Source organism: Urocampus carinirostris, chromosome 6, assembly GCF_059441175.1.
Source record: "Urocampus carinirostris isolate Australia breed hairy pipefish chromosome 6, RoL_Ucar_1.0, whole genome shotgun sequence".
NCBI classification, from domain to species: Eukaryota; Metazoa; Chordata; class Actinopteri; order Syngnathiformes; family Syngnathidae; genus Urocampus; species Urocampus carinirostris.
This window is the reverse complement of record NC_142354.1, coordinates 8,402,995-8,422,362: the sequence shown is the minus strand read 5'-3', so window position 1 is coordinate 8,422,362 and position 19,368 is coordinate 8,402,995. Positions and strand designations below refer to the sequence as shown.

At 40.1% G+C, this 19,368-nt stretch overlaps 1 protein-coding gene across 2 annotated transcripts; it reads left to right on the top strand.

Moving 5' to 3' along the window:
* Positions 1-242: 242 nt before the first annotated feature.
* LOC148363723 (acidic mammalian chitinase-like) lies at positions 243-18,289 on the top strand. Of its 2 annotated transcripts, XM_088337093.1 has the most exons (12): positions 243-306; positions 378-404; positions 3,226-3,430; positions 6,083-6,139; positions 8,659-8,824; positions 10,912-11,036; positions 11,113-11,236; positions 11,996-12,178; positions 14,954-15,070; positions 15,142-15,274; positions 17,863-18,129; positions 18,222-18,277. In XM_088337093.1, exons 1-11 carry the CDS (start codon positions 282-284, stop codon positions 18,120-18,122), a joined length of 1,422 nt encoding a protein of 473 aa, XP_088193219.1. In that variant the 5' UTR covers positions 243-281; the 3' UTR covers positions 18,123-18,129; positions 18,222-18,277. The 2 variants fall into 2 exon arrangements, with proteins under 2 accessions (XP_088193219.1, XP_088193218.1); XM_088337092.1 differs by having other exon boundaries at positions 17,863-18,289.
* Positions 18,290-19,368: the final 1,079 nt, after the last annotated feature.

The following is a 19,368-nucleotide window of genomic DNA, read 5'->3' as shown; positions in this document are numbered from 1 at the left end:
CCCGAGTCGTATTCCTGGTCAATTATTGTTCAGGCTTATCCAAACAGCTTTTAAGATTAATGAAGTTTACAACCCGATATTTAAATAAACCGCCAATCCTTTTCCTGCACTTGCTATAAAAGAACCGGCCTCACTGCTGATGTTTGGGTCTCTCATCTGGTCCCAAGGTGAGTTCAAAGACAGAAAATGTGTGTTTTTCTCGGTCCTATGTCTCAAATAACAAGTTCCTGCCTTTTCATTGCAGGAAGTTTGTGCTGAATTTCTGAGTACTGGAATTCACGATGACCCGGCTCACCGTACTCGCAGGTATGTCAAAAATCCATTTCCCATGTCCCCCCGCTCCCTGTTTATTCTAAATATTGTCTTTCTTTTCTCAGGCTTGTGTCTGGTGTTATGCCAGTTGGGTAAGTTCTTATTTAAATTATGTTTCGAGATATGGCCGGAAATTGAGGGAATTGGTGATAATGGTTCAGTCCGATGCCACATAGAAGTCTAACTGGCGTTTTGGCAAAAGTTAAAAAAAATCAGGGTTCATAGGGGTGCTTGAAATCCCTCAGATAAAAAGAGAAAGAGTGAGAGAGGGGGGAAAGAAAGCGAGAATCGAATCCAAAGAGAAATTGAAAGAGAGAAGGAGAAAAAAAGCAAAGAAGGAAAGGGAAAGCAAGAGAGCAAAAAAGGTAAAAAGACACAGAGAGAGAAAGAGACAAAGAGGAACAAAGAAAGAGAATAAGAGAGACGTATGGAGTGTGAGAGAAAAAGGGAGAGAGAGAGAGAGAGAGAGAAAATAGTGAATTTTAATATTGTGTTTTTAAAGTCAGGAAATGCTTGAAATTGTTGCCATGGCCATGTTTCTGAGCAATCTGATGTCACAAGCCAGGAACGGAGACAGGACCCAATAGCGTTCGTTTTACGCAGTTTTTATTGAGAAAGAGAGCAGTACCTGCTTCCACGATCCGATGATCGTCTGTCACAGGTAGCTGATGGCCAAAACGCGGAAGTGGCACTTCCGTGTCGAGCGAGGGTAGTTGTTGACAGCGAGAAAACGGGTCAATGGCCCTGACGGAGGAGCAAGGGCAGTAACGAGTCCAGAAAAGAGGTCGGCAACTGGTATTAGGCAGGAAACAGGGCAAAACAGGTCGATGGCCGGGACGGCAAAGCAAAAACGGATCCAGAAACAGGCCGGCAACAGGTATCAGGTAGGCAAAAACAGGGCAGGATAGTGTCGGAGAATACAAAAGCTTGCCTAGCTGAGAGCATAGGTTCGCAGACGGTCTGACAGCTTCCTCTTGGAAGACAGGGGTTTAAAAAGTGTCAGGGAGCCAATCAGCGACCAGGACTGTTGGCGCCAACGGGGCAGTCGCAGGTGCCCCAAATCAGCAATCATGACACAAAGTCAGGAAACGTTTGAATTTTGGGTGAACTGCTTGAAAATGCTTGAAATTGTTGCCATGGCCATGTTTCTCAGCAATCTGACTCACCAGGTAATGAATCAAAAATATGTTCTGAAAAGTGCGCGAAAATGACTCAGACAAACCTGCTTTGGTGGTTTGTCATGATGACGTCATGTGACGCGTCACTGCCCCCTTCTGGTCTCACCCAGGAGGACAGCTCTATTTAAAAAATAAGGCTCAGCTAAATGAAAAGCACCGGCTCCCAAACGACTCCTTAGATCTTTTTATATTAAAATGACACATTCGCAATAGTAATAATAATAATACATTGTGCACCAAATTATTGACTAATCAGGCGATTCCTGAATAACACACTAAATATAAGTTAAAATATTCACAAAATAATTGTAAAATACTAATTGACATAATTTAAAAGTCAAACTGTCATGAACCAGAATAGGATCAGGACCCAAACATGTGACGTTTCTCACACAAGCCTTTTATTTTACGGGAAATGGGGAGTCATGCACATACAGTCTGGCGTGAAATGATAGGGAGCCAGAGGCCGACGAGATCGATACCAATAGCCCGAATAGATATCGGACCAATGGGGTCGATACTGGACAGGACGGAGAGACAGGACTGATAAAGAAACAGGAAACAAAATAGGACAAACTAGACGGGAACGAAAACTGGAGAAAATAATAAACGGGAACGAATGGACGGGAACGAAACTGGAAACCGATATTAAACAGAACAAAATTAAACGGGAACAATACCAGCCAGGGAGTACCAACAGGAAACAGGACAGAGTCAAAACCCACGTCTTGCGGGGCAGAGGCACGATGACGGACTGACAAAGGAAAAATGAGAGCACTGAGCTTAAAAAGACGGAAAGCCAATCTGTTAATGAGTCGCAGCTGGCGCCAGACGGGCGGGGCCAATTTGGGGCCATGGCAACTGTGACACAAACAATAAAAGAAATGCAAAGCAATTAAACAAACACTAAACGTATTCAATCTTCACTGCTTTCAGTAAATGACAAAATGCACGTAAAAATAACCAATTTATTTAATCCCATTTGGACACTTCTGGAAAAACATGCGAAAAATATCAATGAAAATAAGTAAAACAAAAAGTAAAAGATCAGCATTGAAGTTACTCTGTTATCACTATTTTCTTACTATGTTATTGTGAAATTCATTATTGGAAATAGGGTTGAAAAGACTCTCCATTAAAAAAAAACATTTGACTAGAAAATCACAATGTTCGAACACAAGTGACCTATTTTCAGAACAGGTCGTTGGGCACCTCAGCTGTCCTTAGGGGGGACCCTAGTGCTTGCGGGCACCAGATTAGAGACCCCTGTATGAGAGGAATGTGTTGGTCAAGCTCAGCTAGAATACTGTAATGATTTTTATATCAATGACTACACTCATGCCATAGGCCGGGCACAAAAAGTACATCGTTAGTAATTTCAACCCGCCCATCCGTAGTAAGCTCTGTAGTGTTAGCATGCTAACATTAGCCAAATTCCGACGATTGGCTAGGAAAATGAAAGGAGTGAATGTGACACAAAAAGGACATGTTTACGAATGGAAACGGCTCAGCTATCGTACGTTAGCTTTGTCGTGTTTGTGTGTAAACATTAGCTAACGTCAAGCTAACGGATAACAAAAACATGTTGGTTAAAACTTAGAAATGATCCCGTTTTGACCTTTTCTCATAAGCAATTATGCGCGCACCAACTCCGCCATGAGGGAAAGCCAGCTTCACGCCGCTCCCCTCACTTTAGACTTCCGGTTGGATTGATCGAATTCTGTGCTTAACGTAGGATGCGCCAGCAAAATGGAGTGCTACTTTACAAACTGGTCCCAGTACCGACCGGGTCAGGGGAAATACATGCCCCAGGACGTGGACCCCTTCCTGTGTACCACCCTCATCTACGCCTTCTCCATCATCAACTCCCAAAACGAACTTGTGACATACGAGTGGAACGACGAGGTCCTCTATCAAACTTTTAACAGCCTGAAGACAAAGTAAGGTTTATGATGAGGGTGATTCTCTGTTTGGAGCAACATTTTACCGCCGCATCTTTCTCCTACCCTCATTTTTCTCTCAAATTTGCACTTTAATGATTCACTTTAAGTCTTTGCAATATTTAGGGTTAAACACTAAATAAAATGCACTTTAATCGTCATTTTTGATACAATGTCATCAACTTCCTTAAGAGGTGAAGCCCATTAAATTATAAAATCATTTCTTTTCCTTTAACAATATGATAAAGTACTCTAAACAGAATTTCATCATGCAATTAAATTTGACTAATTTATAGTTTTTGTTCAAATTCTACATCTCCCCTGTTAGAAAGTGCTAAGTTGCCTCCCAAAAAGACTACAATTCCCAAAAGTCACTTGCAGGAAGTAACTTAAATTGATTTTTCAGTTCACTGTTGATAAAGAGGTATGCTTCCATTTTTACTCTCCTTACTTATTATTTTATTTAGTAAATAATTTAGTTTGAGGCACTCCTAAAGTTTTACTTGTGGCAAATTATGGAAAATGTTTATTGAGTAGAATTATTTTCAAAAATATATTAGATATAATTATTAAAGTTGTGTTAATCTGATGAAAGTTAGCTAGCTAAAAGTTGATTAGCTAAAAATGATGACCCAACAGGTGGGACAATTAGGTCAGGGAGTGATAATAATGATATGCTATATTATTAATATTATTAATATTAACCTCATATATTATAGATGGATGTGTTTATGAATAAACCTTGTTTTTTAAAAGTAAGACACTGTTGAAGAAAACAAGCTCCATTTATAATTGAATCTATCCCTGAGCTTGACCACTGTGTATTTCTTAGTCCTAAAAATGTTAGTGTTGTCATCAAATCCTAAAAACGTGAAACATTTGGATTTGATCCCGTTTTTTGCGTTTGGTCTGCATTTATATAGGACTTTTCAAGTCATTGAAGACCTCCCAAAGCGCTTTACATGGGTAGAATATAAAACGCGTATAATAGACAACAAGCTATATTGAATTTTTCATATATCTGAGAAAAGCTTTTAATACTATAAAGCACAATATACCACTGCAAAAGCTAGAGCAATATGGACTACTAGGAATTGCTCATCACCGGATAAAAACATATTCCTCAAATACAGTAAGACCTCGGTTATCGCGGTTAATGGGGACCAAAACCACCCGCGATAAGTGAAAATCCGTGAAGTAGCGGCGCACCTTCAAAATATATATATATATATATATATATATATATATATATATATATATATATATATATGTATATATATATATATATATATATATATATATATATATATATATATTTTTTTTTTAGACCCGGTTAATGGGGAGCAAAACCACCCGCAAAAAGTGAAAATCTGCGAAGTAGTGATGACCCTTCAAAAAGAAAGAAAAAAAAAATCTCATCTCATCTCATCTGCACCGCTTATCCTTATTCGGGTGACGGTGCGTCCGCCGAACTCGCTCCGTAGCACGGCCCGGGAGTGACTTCCGTGACCCCCTCCCTCCCCCGTCCCATCCAGCCGGCCGCCTTATCCCGCATCCGCTGACGTTCCGCCGAAAAAACCCGCAAAAAGTGAAAAAAAAAAGTGAAAGCGACGCCCCTAATTTTTTTTTTTTTTAACCATTACAGGCCGCAAAGCTCTGAAGCCGCGAGCGTCGAACCGCGAAGTAAAGAGGTCCAACTGTAGATCTCAGTACTGTTGGGTATGAATTATTAAAATGTACTGTTTACCAAATTTTTCTAATTAGTTATCTGACTCCATTAACCAAACACAACCTACATTCACCCAACAATTTATGCGCGCTCGTTTCTTGATGGAAAAGATGAACAAGAAAGCCGACATTTTCACACGGGGGCAGATTTAGTTTCATTAACAATTTAACTAAGTGTATTCCATCGAAAACGGCCGAATTAGTGATGTTGGAGTCTCTGGGAAGCCCTCTTCTGAAGTCCTTTAGCTTTTTCTTTTTGGCCCACGTCTCCCCGCAAGATGGTGTGCCGGCTCCTCCCATGGGCGTGCCAAGGAAGCTGAGCGTTTCTACGTCATCAGGGCCTTTCTGCGTCTGGATGTGCTGATTATCTTATCAGCCTTACGTGCCGTTCCCGCCGTTCCTGTAAACAACATTTTCCACCAGGGTGCCCTGACATTAAACTACAGCCCAGTCAGTGAATATCTTTTGCATTAAATGTAATTTGTAGTCAATCGTATAAAATCCTTAATAGTCAAATGTATAAAATCCTTCAGTACTTACAGATTGGCGATAACAATACAAGTCTTCTGAGCATTAGCTCTGGAGTGTCCTTAAGGGACACCTTTATTGTTTTATTGTATATAACGGTATCATAAAAACTACAATATATTATATCTGCTGATGACACTACAATATTAAGCTTGGATACAAATCTACAGGAATTTCAGGCAGAAATGACATCATAATTACCAAGTTAAAATAATGGTTTAAAAAACTCATTAAATGTATCAAAAACAAAGGTTATGGTACTTGGGAAGACCGAAAAAAAACATTGAGATTTGTTATTGCAAAAATGTTGCTGCTGCTGCAAAAAAAAGAGTCACCCTACTTTCGATTGATGACGTTTGAGGATTCTGCTCTTATGCACCATGTGGCTATTTGCAGGAACCCGCATCTGAAGACTCTCCTGGCTGTCGGTGGATGGAACTTTGGTTCGCGACAGTGAGTTACTTTAGGGTTTTTCCAGAGACTTTGGTGTGACTTTGATGGGTGGATAGTCTAGGGCAGGGGTCGGCAACCTATGGCACGCAAGGGGTTAACCAGTGGCACGCGAGGGCACGGCAAAATTATGTTTTTTAAAGCGCATTTTTACCTCAAATTTTAAAAATATCAGTTGCGCGCTGCGTTGTATCGAGGCTTTACGATAGCGCCCATCCTCCTCTGCTCTGTGTGTCTGCACAGCAGCGAGGATAAGAGGCGAGATCTGAGGTCTAACACAGCCACAGAAACACCAGCACCCGATAATTAAAAAATCTTGTTCTTTCCAGCCAGCGTGGACAGATAACTGGGGCTATGTGCAAAAAATGACCGCACTGTTTGTGCATTGTGCTTCGAGAGCGTTGTACCTCACACATCAAGTGTTACACGTCATTATGAGACGAAACATTAACATAAATTCAAGGACGAGTCTGACAAGGATACAGTAAAACGCGCCGTGTCCAGGTACGGCAAACAAACACATACCCTGAACCTTTGCCACTGCTAAAAACACCACCAATGAAGCAAGCTATCACATTGCTCACTGCATAGCAAAGCAGGGAAAACCATTTACAGATGGCGAATATATTAAGGAGGTGTGTGTGTGTGTGTGTGTGTGTGTGTGTGTGTGTGTGTGTGTGTGTGTGTGTGTGTGTGTGTGTGTGTGTGTGTGTGTGTGTGTGTGTGTGTGTGTGTGTGTGTGTGTGTGTGTGTGTGTGTGTGTGTGTGTGTGTGTGTGTGTGTGTGTGTGCGCGCGCGCGCGCGCGTGTTGCTGTTCAGCTTTTATCTCTGTTGCACTTATTTTCAGGTAGCAAATTTCTGCAATGAGATTTCATTGAAGAATGGTATAGTAGCTGTCGATATCACTTATTTTTTGATTGTAGTTCATTGTTGATGAAGAATGGTTGATTCTTGTGGTAAAAAGTTGAAGTCATGGATGTCTACAGCAGTGTTTTTCAACCTTTTTTGAGGGAATGTTTTTTACATTGCAAAAAATTTTGCGGCACACCACTCACCAAAAATGTTGTAAAATGACAATGAATAGTATGTTTATTTACAAGATCATTTATAATACCCCCAGTTTTTACAGCACAGACACTTGACAATGACATAATATTTGCAGAAAATGATTCATAAATGTTTTATAAAATTTTAAAACAGTACACTAGTGTGTCGCGGCACAGTGGTTGAAAATCACTGGTCTCGGGCACGGGTGTCTATTTTAGTTCGGGGCCACATAGTAGGAAAAAAACTCAACGATGAGTATATTAAAGAGAAAGAGAGGAGAGAAAGTGTGAAAAAAGAACGAGAGCAGAAAAAAGACATATAAAGGGATAAAGAAAGAAAGGAAGAAAAGGGGGAAAGAGAAAGAAAGACAAAGAGTGAGCCACTGAGAAGAGAGAAAAGGAAGAAGATGAAAAAAAGAGAGAAGAGAAAAATGGGGAAGAGAAAAAAGAGAAGGAAAAGAGAGAAGGAAAAGAGAGAAGGAAAAGAGAGAAGGAAAAGAAGAGAGGCAAAAGAAGGAGAGAAAGTGACAGAGAAGGGGAGAAATAGAAAGAGAAAGAAAGATGTACAGAAGTAGGAAGTGTGAAAAAAGAACAAGAACAGGAAAAAGACAGAAAGGGATAAAGAAAGGAAGAAAAGGAGAAAAGAGAAAGAAAGACAAAGAGGGAGACAGTGAGAAGAGAGAAAGAGATGAATACAAAGAAAAAGAGAAGACAAAAAAGGGGAAGAGAAAAGAGAGAAAGAAAGGGAGGCAGGTAAAAGAAAGGTAGGAAGTGACAGAGAATGGGAGAAAGAAAGACATAGGAGAAAGAGAGAAAAAAACAGAAAGCGAGAGAGGGAGCAAAAAAAGAGAAAATGTCCCTATACATATATAGTACAGTTGTCGCATATGGCAATAATTCTACTTTTTCATATACCAGTATATACACACACAGGTATACATATATATATATATATATATATATATATATATATATATATATATATATATATGTTATATAATGCGCGCCGCGTTGTATGTTATATAATGTTATATATATATATATATATATATATATATACACGTGTGTGTGTATATGAAAAAGTAGAATTATTGCCATATGCGACAACTGTACTAATTTTATTGATTTAAATGAAGTCACATAAATAATAAGATCCTTTGGTTGATTCTAATTATTCTGTTAACTTATTTTAGTGGGTGAGATGAGTTAAAAGGATCATTACTCATTAAAAAAAAGAAGAGAAAAGAAGAATGTGACTGATTGGCAGACATTTCTGCTCATTTAAAAAAAATCATCAATTGTTAAAAAAAAAAAAAACACAACATTTTTCTTATATTACTAAAAATACCTCTAACTCTATAGCAGATAATCTTACTCTTTTTATCGATTATACATATGAAAATAAGAAAAAATAATTGGATACGTTTTGTTACTTGTTTTAGTTTAAATAGTAACTAACCTTCCCCTTTTAAACAGGTTCTCCATCATGGTGTCCAATCCAGCGAACCGCCAGAAATTTATCCAGTCCTCCATCAAATTCTTGAGGACTCACGGTTTTGACGGTCTGGATCTGGACTGGGAATACCCCGGAGCTCGTGGGAGCCCCCCGGAGGACAAGGGCAGATTCACTTTGCTCTGCAGGGTAAGCGTGTTGCCATATATCCAGAAATGAAAAGTGTCATCTGAGATATTGTCATCTCAGAGAGAGAGAATGGGAGGGCAGTTCAATAGCTTTACAGCCTGTGGATATAGACCAGGGGTGTCAAACTCTTTTTAGTTTGGAGTAGAAAAGAAAACTTAAAGAGGAAGAAAGAAAGACAGAAAATTACAGCAAGAAAAATAATGAATCAAAGAAAGAAAGTGAACTAGAAATAGAGAGAGAGAAAAAAAAGAGACAGAGAAAGGGAGAGAGAAAGATAGAAGAAGAAGGTGGAGAAGAGTGGAAAGTAAGACACGTAGGAGCAGAAAGAGATAAGAGAGAGAAAGTGAGAAATAACTGTGAGTAAGAGAGCTGAGAAAGAGAGAGACAAATTGAGAAAAAACAAGAGAGAGAGAGCAAGAGAGCGAAAGGCAGAGAGAAAGATAGCGTGAAAAAAAGAAGGGAAGAGAGGGAAAAAAGATAAAGAGGCAGAAAAGGGTGGAAAGAAAGATGCATAGAAGGAGAAAGAAAAGAGAGAGAAAATGAGTAATAAGTGGGAGTGAGAAAGAGAGATAGAGAAATTGAAATCAAAAACAAGAGAGAAAAAGGCAGAGAGAAAGATGGCGGAAGAAGTGTCAAATGGTGCCATCTTCAGTAGGGGGGGTGGCGGCCGGACCGAAATCAGATGAGATCCTTGAGAGCTTTCCTTGATAACTGGGATTCTTCTTCCGGGTTTGGAAAGAAGTAAGGCAGATAAGGCAGGGTTCGATTGATCCCTGGAGGTTTGCAGCTCCTGTGAATGGTTGCTAGATGGGTCTGATCTTCTAGCTGGGCCGTAGGTTGGGAAGAGAGGAGCCGAGTTTGGCCTGCAGTCAGGAGGTTGAAGTTGCCTGGGACCCATATCAAATGGACCCATTGGTGTGGGGAAAGGCCGCAAGTTGAGTGTATTTTGAGGACGAGAAAGTCTAGGTTGGATCCTGGAGAGATTGAAGGAGGGACTTACAGTCTGTCATGATGGAAGCTGAGGACCAGTCGTCATTCTGTCCAAGCCCGTAGATGACTGCGTTTAGCGCAGTCTCCTCGGCTTGATAGGAACTGCGAAAGTTCCCTGTGGGTGCGTGCCAGGAATGGATCAGAGCGGTGCCTCGTAAGATCACTACTCCTGGGCCTCCGTTCTCCATTGAAGATGGAGCCGTCAGCAAAGACCTACAATCTGTTGGGTCTTGCGCCGCAATCGTTTTTGTAACTGCGGCTAATTGTTGGGAGAGGGATGCTGATTTCTGGACTGGTGTAGAATTGATAGTAAGAGGAGGCGGAGGCAGTGGCCACAGAATGGTAGGGTTATTTAAAGACTAGTCCCTGCTGTTATGAAGTTGAAATTGAAGATTATTGGGGTGGCGCTGTTGTGCTTTTCCTACAGCTGAAGCAATATGACCCATTCAGGACGGGTCCTTAGTTACTGTTACCCCAGGAATTTAAAAGTTCTTACCCTCTCCATGTCCTCATTTCCATTAGTGAGAAGCTGATGTTTGATGTTTTTGTTTTCTACAATCCACCACAAACGCCATGGTCTTTTTGGTGTTCAGAAGTTGTTGTTTTGACACCATGCCTCCAGATGTTTCCTGTAGTTTGTCTCATCGTCATTGGAGATTAGCCGGAGCACTGTAGTGTTATTGGTGAACTTGACGACGAGGTCGTCCGAGGCAGTCGTGGGTATACAAGGAGTAAAATAGCGGACTTAGAACGCATTAACACTCCACTTATTGAAACATGAATATTTTGTTTGTTTGTTTCTTTGTACATGATTCAATTGTTTGTTTGTTTGTACATGATTCAAATTGAATCTTTTCTTCCGGCGCCGTCACGAATGGCAGCCACTCCAGCAGCTCCCGTGTTATTTTCGATTGTTCTCGATTGTTCTCAGCTCAGGGATGCTGCTGGAAATGTGAATTTCCCTTCAGGGATGAACAAAGTATCTATCTATCTATCTATCTATCTATCATCCTTGTGGTACTCCAGTGTTGATGAACAGGAAGCAGGAGGTATTTGCTTCAATCATCTCGTTTGACTTCTCAAATCGTTTTTTGCAGGAACTGGTGCAAGCCTACGCCGCCGAGGCTAAGGCCACCGGAAATCCACAGCTCATGTTGACCGCCGCAGTGTCTGCGGGGAAGGGTACCATCGACGGAGGATACGAGATTGCCGAGATCGCCAAGTACGTATGTCGCTCGAGTTACACTCAGGAATTGGATCTGGGAAACACTCTACACGATCTGGATTCTGTTTTTCAGGGAACTGGACTTCATCAATGTAATGACCTACGATTTCCATGGAACTTGGGAGCAGTTCACAGGGCACAACAGCCCTCTTTACCGTGGCTCAGAGGACTTTGGGGACCTCATCTACTTTAACACTGTAAGCTAAAGAAATGAATAAAGGTCTATCGTTACGTTTTCCAATATCCTATCTTCAAACATTTCCAATTTCAATTTAGGGGGATGATCAAGTGCAATGCATTGGCTATTTTGTAAACAAAAGATGAAAGGTCTCTTTAGATTCACCCATATTGGAGAACAGAGTCAAGTTTCTAAGAGAATGGATTTTAATGATGTATAACTGTAAATCGCAAGTAACTCCAACAAAAGTGAAGATTTTAAGTTTTTCAGCTACAATTCTCAAAGCAAATTGACAGAAATGAATACATTGGCAAAATGTATTCTTGACAAATTAATAAAACATTGAGGGGAGGGGGGGTCAAATGCAATTATTTGCTTATATCTTAAAAATAAGAAGAATGGACACCTCAATTTTGCCTATATCTGAGATTCTGAAAGAACGGTTTCAACTATGTTTAATTGTCAAACACGAAATAACTCAGGATTAACAGTCGCAAAAATGAAGGAGGTCATCAGTTCTGTTACATTTTTAAAAATCAAAGTCAGCCGGCGTGCACAGAATGAAAGACAGAGAATGTGTGGGGGGTACCATTGTCAATTGCAATGATTTGACTATTAAACAAAAGAAAAAATGTCTTAAAAAATGTCTTATTCATAGGTATTGAATTCTAGGTATTTTATTCTGTGATTTATTTTTTATTAAATTTTCTTTTAACTCTGAACAAATGACTGAATGCTCCAAACCAAGTTACACCAAATACTCTGAATCTGAACGCAGGACTACGCGATGAAGTATTGGCGAGATAACGGCACTCCGGTGGAGAAACTGAGGATGGGCTTCCCCGCTTACGGTCGTACCTTCCGTCTGACGTCGTCCCAGACTGGAGTTGGAGCCCCAGCCAGTGGACCCGCTTCGGCCGGTCCTTTCACTCGTGAAGCCGGGTTCTGGTCCTATTACGAGGTATCCGCCTTCCGAACCCGCTGCGGTACACCCCCGGTGATTTATAGTTCATAATCCCAATTCCCAACCCATTAGGTCCACTGGACCTGAACAAATTGTTGATTTCTGTATTTTAGATAGGTAGATGTCTAGATAGATGCCTGGATAGATGTCTAGATAGATAGATAGATAGATAGATAGATAGATAGATAGATAGATAGATGTCTAGATCTCTAGACAGATGTCTAGATAGAAGGATAGATGTCTACATGTCTAGATAGATAGATAGATAGATGTCTAGATAGATAGATGTCTAGATATATAGATGGATAGATACTTTATTCATCCCCGTAGGGAAATTAACACTTCAAGCAGTATCCTTTTGTTGAAAAATAAAATAATAGAATACAAAAATACCCAATATAACGTGTTGATATAGAATATTAAATAGTGCTATGGAAAATACACACTGTATTAAAAATGGGGTAATATGCAAATGTTGGGGTGGGGTTTAATGTGGGCTTTTACTCCCCCGGGTGGAGTTAAAGAGCCTCATGGCATGAGGAAGAAATGAATGTAACTAAATGTAACTATGTTATTGATGTTTTTCTGTATGTATGTAAGTTATTTTAAATCATTTTATTTTTGAAAGTACCATTTCATTTTTTTATCCATTTAGTTATTAATTCGTTTAAATACATCAATAATTTGAGTATAAATACAAAATATAGTTTTGCTTTTCACCAAGATACGAAAGCCCCACGTTACGCAATGCGAATCGAATGATGTGACACACAACATTTACAAAATAGTTTTTCCGCAGTGATTTTGGAACTCGTTTTTAAGAGCCGGATGACCATTCACACAAAAAACCATAGCAACCAGATGATGAAAGGTGCTGTATCCGAGTCAGATCAGGAAGCTCCACTTACCACTGTTAACCATGGAAACTTGTAATAATTGTTTCAAAATGGCCTGGAGAAGGATGGTCACTGCCAGGCTGTACTTGCCAATGACACACCTCCGGAAGTGCTGCCCTGATAAGTGTTAACCCATTATCTACCATTCTTAGCCCAAAAAATAAATAAATAAATAAATAAATAAATAAATAAATAAATAAATAAATAAATAAATAAAAAAATCTGATATAGTACCAAAACTCTCTTGGCTATTTTAATTCAAAATGAGTAAACATTGTTGGAACACCCTTATATTTATTCTCTAAGGGTACAATGCTTGCAGTGATGCTAAAGGAAGAATCAAAAACATGATAACCAATGAAACCAAGTTTGCAATCATCAAAAGGTACAAAAATACGCTTACGTATCGCTACATTCGCTTTGTTGCATGGCCATAACCAATCAACAAACTGTACTTTCAGTAAAAATAATGAGTTGATGAAAGCAACAACGTCATTAAAGGGCATCGCATTCCTCACAAGTGGAGGTTTTTAATTCAGTTTTTCATTTTAATCCACTCTCTATTCCCCGCTCGGCATCCACCCAGCTACCCTACTGTACCAGCTTGGCAAAGGTAACACCAGAGGCAAATAAAATTGATTTTTTTTCCTTCTAATAGTTTTTTTATTTGTAAGGTTATTAATGTATAATGTTTTCATAAATGTATATTACACATAAGTAGTACTTACTATAAACTATTTTTGTTATTTGGATGTATTTACCTGGGGTAGCAAGGTTTTGGAACGCATTAGCTGATAAACGTAGTTATCTATTCCCTATTAAGCTTGTCGTTTCCCCAGAATTTATTTATGTTGTCAGGTCAAATTTATTTGTTTATCCTCAATCACAAAAAGTGGGCTAAACAGACCACTATTACAACATCCCCTGATCTAAAACCTACATAAGGGCAAGGAAAAACACAAAAAACTCAGAAAAAAGCTAGATGGATACATATGCATATGAAAAGAGTGAGAGTGACTAGAGATGAAAACAGTGTGAAAAAGTGGACTATGTTGTATCCCGGTACACAACTGTACCCTACAGGGTAAGTACGGGTGCTTGAAATCCTTAAAAATTCTTGAATTTAGATGTTGTGTTTTCAAGGTTTGAAAGGTGCTTGTAAATGCTTGAAATTCTTGCCATGTTTCTTACACTTGGTGTTGGGCTTGTGTTAGGTGCCTGGGTTTGGGCTTGAAATAAGCGTTTCAACTTATATCAATGTTCCAAAAACGATTGGAGCTAGGATTCAAAGGTAAGGTTTAGGCTCCTTATTGGGGTATTAAACTGAATTTGGGGTTCTGAAACAGGGTTGGGGCTAGGCTTTACAGCTAGAAGTAGGTTTAGGGTTAGGAAGTAGGGTTTGAGATCAAAATCAGTGGTCTAAACTGAATGTAGGGTGCGGGTTACGGTTTGAAATAGGGTTAGAACTAGGGTTAGAACTAGAAACTAGGGTTTGAGTTCCACGTTAGGGGGTATAGTGTAAGTTTTGGGACATTTTGTACTTCTAGGACTTTTATTTGAGTAGATTTGTGTATAAGAAACAATACTCTTACTCCCTTACATTATTCTGCGCAGGATGGGCTGCATCCAACTTATTAATTTCGATAGTAGGCTAATACAGCATGTGTTGCGACGTGTTGCCATCATTATACGTTATAGGTTTAGAGCTAGGGTTACAATTTGAAACCGGGCTAGGGTTACAGCAAGGGTTAGCTGTAGCGCTAGGGTTAGCAAATCGAGTTTAGGTTTCCAATATAAGGTGGCAACAAAGGTCGAGGATCTGGTTCTTTGGATCAACGCTGAATTTTTTTTTTTATCCTTCTTTCCTGTGCTTCAGATCTGCGGCTTCTTGAAGGATACGACAGTTCAATGGATCGAGGACCAAAAGGTTCCTTATGCCACAAAGAACAACGAGTGGGTCGGATTTGACAACAGGGAGAGCTACGAGACCAAAGTAGGTTGACCACCATTGTCGGAGTGGACCTCAGTAACCGAGATGATTATCTCTTTCGGTGGTCTTCGCAGGTGCGCTACCTGCAGGAGCAGAAGTTTGGCGGAGCTTTCGTTTGGGCTTTGGATCTGGATGACTTTGCCGGGCGATTCTGCGGAGCGGGCAACCACCCGCTTCTCTCTCATCTGCGGAAAATTCTCAATATCGGTACGTTAAAATTAAATCTGTTGAAAAATATTCCGTGATCCGTTATCTCCCATCACATATTCTTGTGAGTAGGGACCGGCAGAAGTCACTTTTGTCCATAGACGTGCCGATCTGGCCCACCTAAATCGATCCGCACTGTATTGGTCGGGATCCATTATCCCGGGTCAACTATTGCTTCGACTATTGTACATTTTTGTTGGACCTGGTGTCTTTTTTTCCCCGTTATTTTATTTTAATAAAATGAAATGGCCTTCATTGTCATCATACAGTAGAACAAGGATGTTAAAGGGCTTCTTTTTATGCGAAGTAAGACAAAATTAAAAAGATAAAGATGTGAAAAACAACATGTTGAAGGTGGGGTGTGGCATTTTAAAACTTAAGACTGCAATGGTGACTTCAAGCCAGGAGATGGCAGCAGAGTAACATAATGTGTCTGCGTTTCTAAGCCACACTTTTCGGAGCAGAACGTATTTGGGCTACGTCCCAAAACACACACAAAAGAGCAGTTGAAAGAGAGGGAACATGTTGTTTATTTCATCCAAACATTCAGTCACGTTCCAAAGTCTGTCTGGGCGAGACAGTGGCATTTATACTGTGTTCGGTCAGCGATGACGTTTTATTGTTCCCGGAATGTTTCGTCCTCTTTCGATTCTCCAAAATTACGCGATTTCCCCGAAGATAGTTGGAGTCGTCTTGACCCAGCCAATTTCCTGTCAGTTTCGCAACCTCCAGCTGTTTCTACTCAAACCGATTGTTATTCTCTCCTCAATTCTATTGGCAAGCTCACACAGCTATTCCACAACACGTAAACTCAAATAAACACTTCTTTTATCATCATTTTTGGGGGCTTGATAAAGGTATGGTAAAAGCAGATCGGTGCAGTGGGGGAAACATTGATAAGGCTCCTTTAAATCTGTTGGGCATTGTTAAAACATACTAGTACCTTGTGCTCATGAACATCATAGATGGGAGTTCAGGGTGGCATTTGCTCTCGATCCATTATCGCCACTCCCATATTGTTATGAACAAGGACCAGCAGAAGGAACTTTTGTTTGGAAGCGTGCTGTTCTGGCCCTCCTTAAATGACATGCACAGTTGTGGCCGTGATCCAATATCACCTGTCGACTATTTCTTACAGCAGTGGCCTGCAGAGTTGTTTTTTTGTTGTTGTTTTTTTTCACTTCAGTCTGCCAAAATGTGCCATTGTGCCCTGCCTAAAAGGAAATTAACGGTTGTGGCTGCGATCCATTATCACCAGTTGACGATTGCTGAGACCAGGGGCCCGCAGAGTGGTTTTTTTTTCAGTTCGGTCTTCTAGAGCGTGCCAATGTTCGAGTTTATCTTTATTGTACTCTTTTTGTTGCCCAGATAAGGGGCACATTATGCATCTTTGTGGTTGTTTTTTTTTCAATCCTCAAAATAATATGACATCAAAAATTGGATTTCTTCATGACATGATTTCTCCAATTTTATCAAAACAATGGAACATTCCGTAATTCATGAATAAACAGAGTAGTCCCGTCATTCTGGGCAGGTAGTGCTGCATCCAACTTTGTCATTTTGATAGAAGGCTAATACAGCATGTGTTGCCATCATTAGAAGTCTTAGGTAAGGCTTTTCATTTTTTGAGACTCCTGACAAGTTTGTTTTTTGTTTTTGTTCCGAAACAACTTTTTAGGTAGCTAACCCCTGGGCTAGCTTATTGTTCTGCTTGCAAAGCTTGTTAAAAAATAAGTACTGGGGCTTTAAATGTGCCTTATTTATTGATTCGATTCACACTATTATTATTTGATTGTTTATCAAAGTACTTGAATTTACCTTGATTATTTTAAATTTACTTAAATGTAACTGGATGGACTTTGATGATTGAATGCTTGTTCAAAGAAAATCTAAACAAGACGCAGTTACTCAGTACTTTTTTTACTTTTACTCAAGTCATTATTTGGATGATTACTTTTAACACTACTTGAGTATTATTATTCTTATGTAACAGTACTTTTGCTCGGGTAAAACTTTGGAGTACACTTTCTTATGATTGGTATGGCACAGATGTCCCTGGAAAGAAAACAGGCAGTCGGACTCTGCGTGGATAGATAGATAGAGAGATGGATAGATGATAGATGGATAAATAGATAGATGGATAGATAGATAGAGCAAAAGAGAGAGATAGATAGATAGATAGATAGATGGATACTTTATTCATCCCCATAGGAAAATTCACACTTCCAGCAGTATCCTTGTGTTGAAAAATAAAATAAAAATATAGAATACAAAAATACCCAATATAACGTTTTGTATTTAGTGCTATGGAAAATACACACAGTAATAAAAATAGGGTAATATGCAAATGTGGGGGTTGGGGTTTAATGTGGGCTTTTACTCCCCCGAGTGGAGTTAAGGAGCCTCATGGCATGAGGAAGAAACTTGCTCCTAGTTCATAGTTGCATCTGCTTTAACATAACCTCCTTGGTGTCTTAAAGGGCCGGAGCCATTAAATATACGACTCACAGAACATCCCAACTAAAAAACCATAATATATACAAGTCAATCTGATATGATTCCTTTATTGTTTCTCGCCTTAAAACCAGAACTGCCCCCACTTCCTTCGACCACCACCCCCAAACCCGGTGCGAGTACCACGACCTCAGGTACCACGACCTCAGGCACCACCACCACCACGACTCACCCGCCCGGCTCGGGTTTCTGCAACGGCAAACCCGACGGTCTGTACCCGCACCCTGACGACAGAAACAGCTTCTACATGTGCGCCGGCGGCATCACTTACGTGAAGCGCTGCGGATCCGGATCCGTTTATGACGATAGCTGCAAATGCTGCGTGTGGCCTTGAGCGATAGGTGGGGAACACGAACGTTGACAACGACTGACGCAAACATCGATTAAAAAGTTCTGCTTCAAGCATCTGTTGTGTGTACCATCATTTATACAGGCCCCCATATTGGATTACCAATGAAAATGGAGGATGCAACTGGGTCATTTCTTTATTCTGTGCCTTTAAGTCCAATAAAATGACAAAAAAATTGTATATTTTGTGTAAAAATGGGCTTATGTTTTTTTTTTTTTCAAGATTTTCTTGTATCACTTAACTGGCACATTCCATTCCGTCTTTCCACTCAAGTATCTCACCCTTCTCCCACAAGACAACTCTTTTTTTCTATCAGATGATTACACTACAGGAGCCGACTGACGAGGTTTTACACTGTAATAAAAATCTATGGCTGCGCTCACATGTCATGATAGGCTGATGTCAGATGATTCCTGATCATAAAATGTAAGAAAGTTAAGTAAAGTAAGTTAAAGTAAGGATTTTATACATTTGACTATATAGGATTTTATACGATTGAATACAAGTTACATTTATTGAGTTTTATGATATAGTTATTTACTGACTGTGCCTTTATTCAATGAGCAGTGAAAGTTCAGGGCAGGCATAAGTGGTGGAAGAGGTTGTTTACAGGAACGGGACGTACTGCTGATAACACAAATCAGCACACTTAGACGCTGTTGACGCAGAAAGGCTCGGTGTTGTTTTGAGGAAGCCAGACATCAAGGCGCTCGTCTATGAGATTGTGAAGCCCAGGGGGCTTCCTTGGCACTTCCATGGGAGGAGCCGAGACGCCATCTTGCGGGGAGACGTGGGCCGAGAAAAGAAAGCTAAAGGACTTCAGAAGAAGGCTGCACACAGATTCCAACGTCACTTTGGCCGTCTTTGATACACTAAGTTCAATTGTTAGGAAAAATAAATCTGCCCCCGTGTGGAAATATCGGCTTTCCCGTTCATTTTTCCCTCAAGAAACGAGCGCACATAAATTCTTGGGTGAATGTAGGGTGTGTTTAATTAATGGAGTCAGATAACTAATTTGAACAATTTGGTAAACGGTACATTTTAATAACAATACGTACCCGGCAGAAAGTTTAGCACGAGCAGTCATATTCTGGGTTTTCTTTCGGTTAATCACATGAAATTTCCGGCACCTTCATCGAGCGGGCCTGCAAGGGAGGGGCACATGGGCAAGGTCTGCCTTTTCTCCCCGCTCCACCCAAGTGAGTGGATTCAAGTCACGCTATAAGAGATG

What these genes read in the sequence shown, in the direction of transcription:
- LOC148363723 (XM_088337092.1), top strand. Translation starts at nt 282, where the DNA reads ATGACCCGGCTCACCGTACTCGCAG. An exon ending in GAGATTGCCGAGATCGCCAA is followed by an intron (nt 11,037 to 11,112) that starts GTACGTATGTCG and finishes TCTGTTTTTCAG; the next exon opens with GGAACTGGACTTCATCAATG. An exon ending in GCGGAAAATTCTCAATATCG is followed by an intron (nt 15,275 to 17,862) that starts GTACGTTAAAAT and finishes CCTTAAAACCAG; the next exon opens with AACTGCCCCCACTTCCTTCG.